The sequence below is a fragment of the Mixophyes fleayi genome, chromosome 3, assembly GCF_038048845.1.
Source record: "Mixophyes fleayi isolate aMixFle1 chromosome 3, aMixFle1.hap1, whole genome shotgun sequence".
Classification (NCBI taxonomy): Eukaryota; Metazoa; Chordata; class Amphibia; order Anura; family Limnodynastidae; genus Mixophyes; species Mixophyes fleayi.
The window spans coordinates 186290921-186293673 of NC_134404.1; the positions used below are offsets into that span (position 1 = coordinate 186290921).

The following is a 2753-nucleotide window of genomic DNA, read 5'->3' on the forward strand; positions in this document are numbered from 1 at the left end:
ACACAGCGCTGGTGTTTTGACTTGAAGGACAGATGATTGCCAGTGCATGCACACAGACCATTGCAAAAGCCATCTTCTCCCTGTCTGCTAGCAAGCTGTAAGTCTCCAGCAGCTCAGCTCTCCAGCTGCAAACATCTCATTAGACTAATGCATTCAGCACAGGCAGAAAACTCGATTTACCATAGCTACAGCAATGAATTTCCATTACGATGACAGATTCAACCACATCATGTCCGGAAAACCAGCCAACCACTGGCTTTTAAAGAACACACACATTTTACATGCAGAAAATGAGGCCTGTGTGTTGTGTCCCTTCCTCTCAGCTGCTGAGCCAAAAAAATGTCACTGTACAAAAGTATGTTTACTGTATATGTGGATATATATCATGTACACATTATACTATTTACAATGAATTAATCTGCTCTCTGCAAATATGTTACATTTTTTGTATAACAATTTTCCAGAATAATAAATCTCGCAACAGTTTTACAACAAAACACTTTGAATATTATTAAGTATTTTGGATATAACTACGTCGTCTACTGTTGCCATAGAAACCAGACTGTAACATCTCTTTGTCCTCATCATGCAGCAGCCTGTTCCTCTACTGAGCTAGCAAGATATCCACATACAATGTGAGAAACACATATATATTTAGTTATGTAATGATCAAAAATAGATTGTACTGTGCAAATCACAATGTCTATGCCAGTCGTCATGTATTATTATAATCCTAGTATGCAAACATTTATATAGAACCCAGGAAGCTTTAAGAATCCAATTAGGTTATTATTTATGCAGATGTAGTCATGTATTAATTCTACATGAATATTAGACTGCCTTTCAATCAGCATTCAGGAAATTCATCATGGGGATAAGCTTATCTCTCCCTAAGCGATTGTGAATTTAATGTTATTAGAGGAAGAAGACACTGCTGCTGCCTGTACATACTCTCCCCTCCTCCACCTAATTGTAGACCTCGCCTGCAACACACGGCCTATCTGCCAACAAAAACACATACCCACATGCATACACACTTGATAATGTAAAAATGAAGACTTTTATAATAGTATACTATTAGCATATGATGCAAACATTTTGAGAACATCCACTTCATTCTATGTGTAATGCATTGCTATTTTCGAGTGACACTAAACCTATTTTATCTTTATATTCACAAGAAAGCTTTCTGCCTTCTACGCCTCTTCCGCCCTGTCAGATGTGGTTTGTGTGGTGGTGTCCTCTCTCTTCATGAATCAGGAACATACTGTTCACTTCTGCTTATTTACTACACAAACAAAAGGTGGTAAGAGTGCTCAGAGAATGCGCATACTAAAAATACCACTATGTCAGGCACCGGACCCACTGACCACCTGGTTGGGGTCTGGCCCTCCCACCTACCTCTGACCGCCACTCTCCTCTCTCAGCAGGTCCCGTGGCTTGCGCTGGCAAAAGCAGCTATCACATATCGCCCCAACACAGGGGATCCGATACTCTCACCTGCCAAATGTGGAGACCCCCCGCCCGTCCGATGGCGGTGGCCATCTTGATTCCGGGTCTGCACATGCGCAGACCCGTCCTGTCAGAAAGAACTCCTCCTCTCTGCACCCATTTATTCAGCCTGTCATCACCTCACTATTTAAGACACCTGGGCCAACACGCAGTTGCCTGTTCTTTGTTTGTCTACCCTGACTGTGTGAAGACTTGACTCCCTGGCTCCAGCTTACCTGTTCCTATATCTCTGCATGACTGACTGAGCCCTGCTCATTCCTGGATATCAACTCACAGAGTTACCATCATTTCCAGCACCTCAGCTCAGCCCTGCTCATTCCTGGATATCAACTGTCAAAGTCTTATAATTGGATGAACGAAAGTATATTGGTTAATATTGTTTTACCGTGCGATTGCGATCAGTAGGCCACGTAACACGTGGCATGGCATGATCACGTGGTAAAATATGCACACACTCACACTCTCACATTTAGTTATTTATATATTTCATATTATAATGGTTCCATTGCCCAGTGATTTATGAGCAGCTGGTATTTTGCTTATAGTTATATATATATTTTAAGGTTATATGTATACTTTAGTGATATTTAAGGTTCAGGTTGCAGGAACTATGTCATGTTTAGTATCATTTTAATCCCCTATTCATCAGCAGTTGTCCGGTTCATTCGCCGAAGAGATCGCACATTGCATACTCTAGTTAGCGATGTTAGGGAATAAATGTTTAAACTGTTACTGACTGTGTATTGTGAATAGACTAGCTTAAAATGGTTTCTGGGCAGGAGAATCATCTGGAATGTTGACCCTCACCCTTGGAAGGGGTTGTTTGAACTAGCCTATGACCTGTTTACACTGGACCCTCCTGAAGCCTAGACCTATAGAAGCAAGCCACGTCATCTGCATTGTTTTCTCTGTAACACTGAGTGTATATAATACTGTTTTGCTGGTATTGGTTTCAGTCATTCTCTGACCATAGTATTCTGGAGTGAAGTACTGTAAGCTGGTACCAGCGGAGCGCAGCGAAGGGCACGGCGGTATGTATGTATATATTTGATATCGGCTGTACTGTATTATAATTATGTATTGAATTGCTAAAACTTTTGCATCTGCTAAATAAATCATTTTGTGCTTTGGAAACACAAATCGCTTAGACAATGCTTATTGGAAAACGATAGAATTACTTTAATACAACTCAAAGAGTTACCATCATTACCAGCACCTCAACTCAGCTCTGCTTATTCCTG

The 2753-nt window shown here is 41.0% G+C and overlaps 1 protein-coding gene across 3 annotated transcripts in view; it reads right to left on the reverse strand.

The window, feature by feature from the left end:
* The window catches only part of SCML4 (Scm polycomb group protein like 4), an 81792-nt gene extending 81482 nt beyond the window's left edge, over window positions 1–310 (reverse strand). The window contains exon 1 of one of the 3 annotated variants that reach the window (XM_075202874.1): window positions 1–310. This exon is cut by the window's left edge and continues 37 nt beyond it. In XM_075202874.1, coding sequence (XP_075058975.1) covers window positions 1–48 — 48 coding nt within the window. In that variant the 5' untranslated portion in view covers window positions 49–310. The other 2 variants (XM_075202875.1, XM_075202877.1) reach the window with 2 other exon arrangements.
* Window positions 311–2753: the final 2443 nt, after the last annotated feature.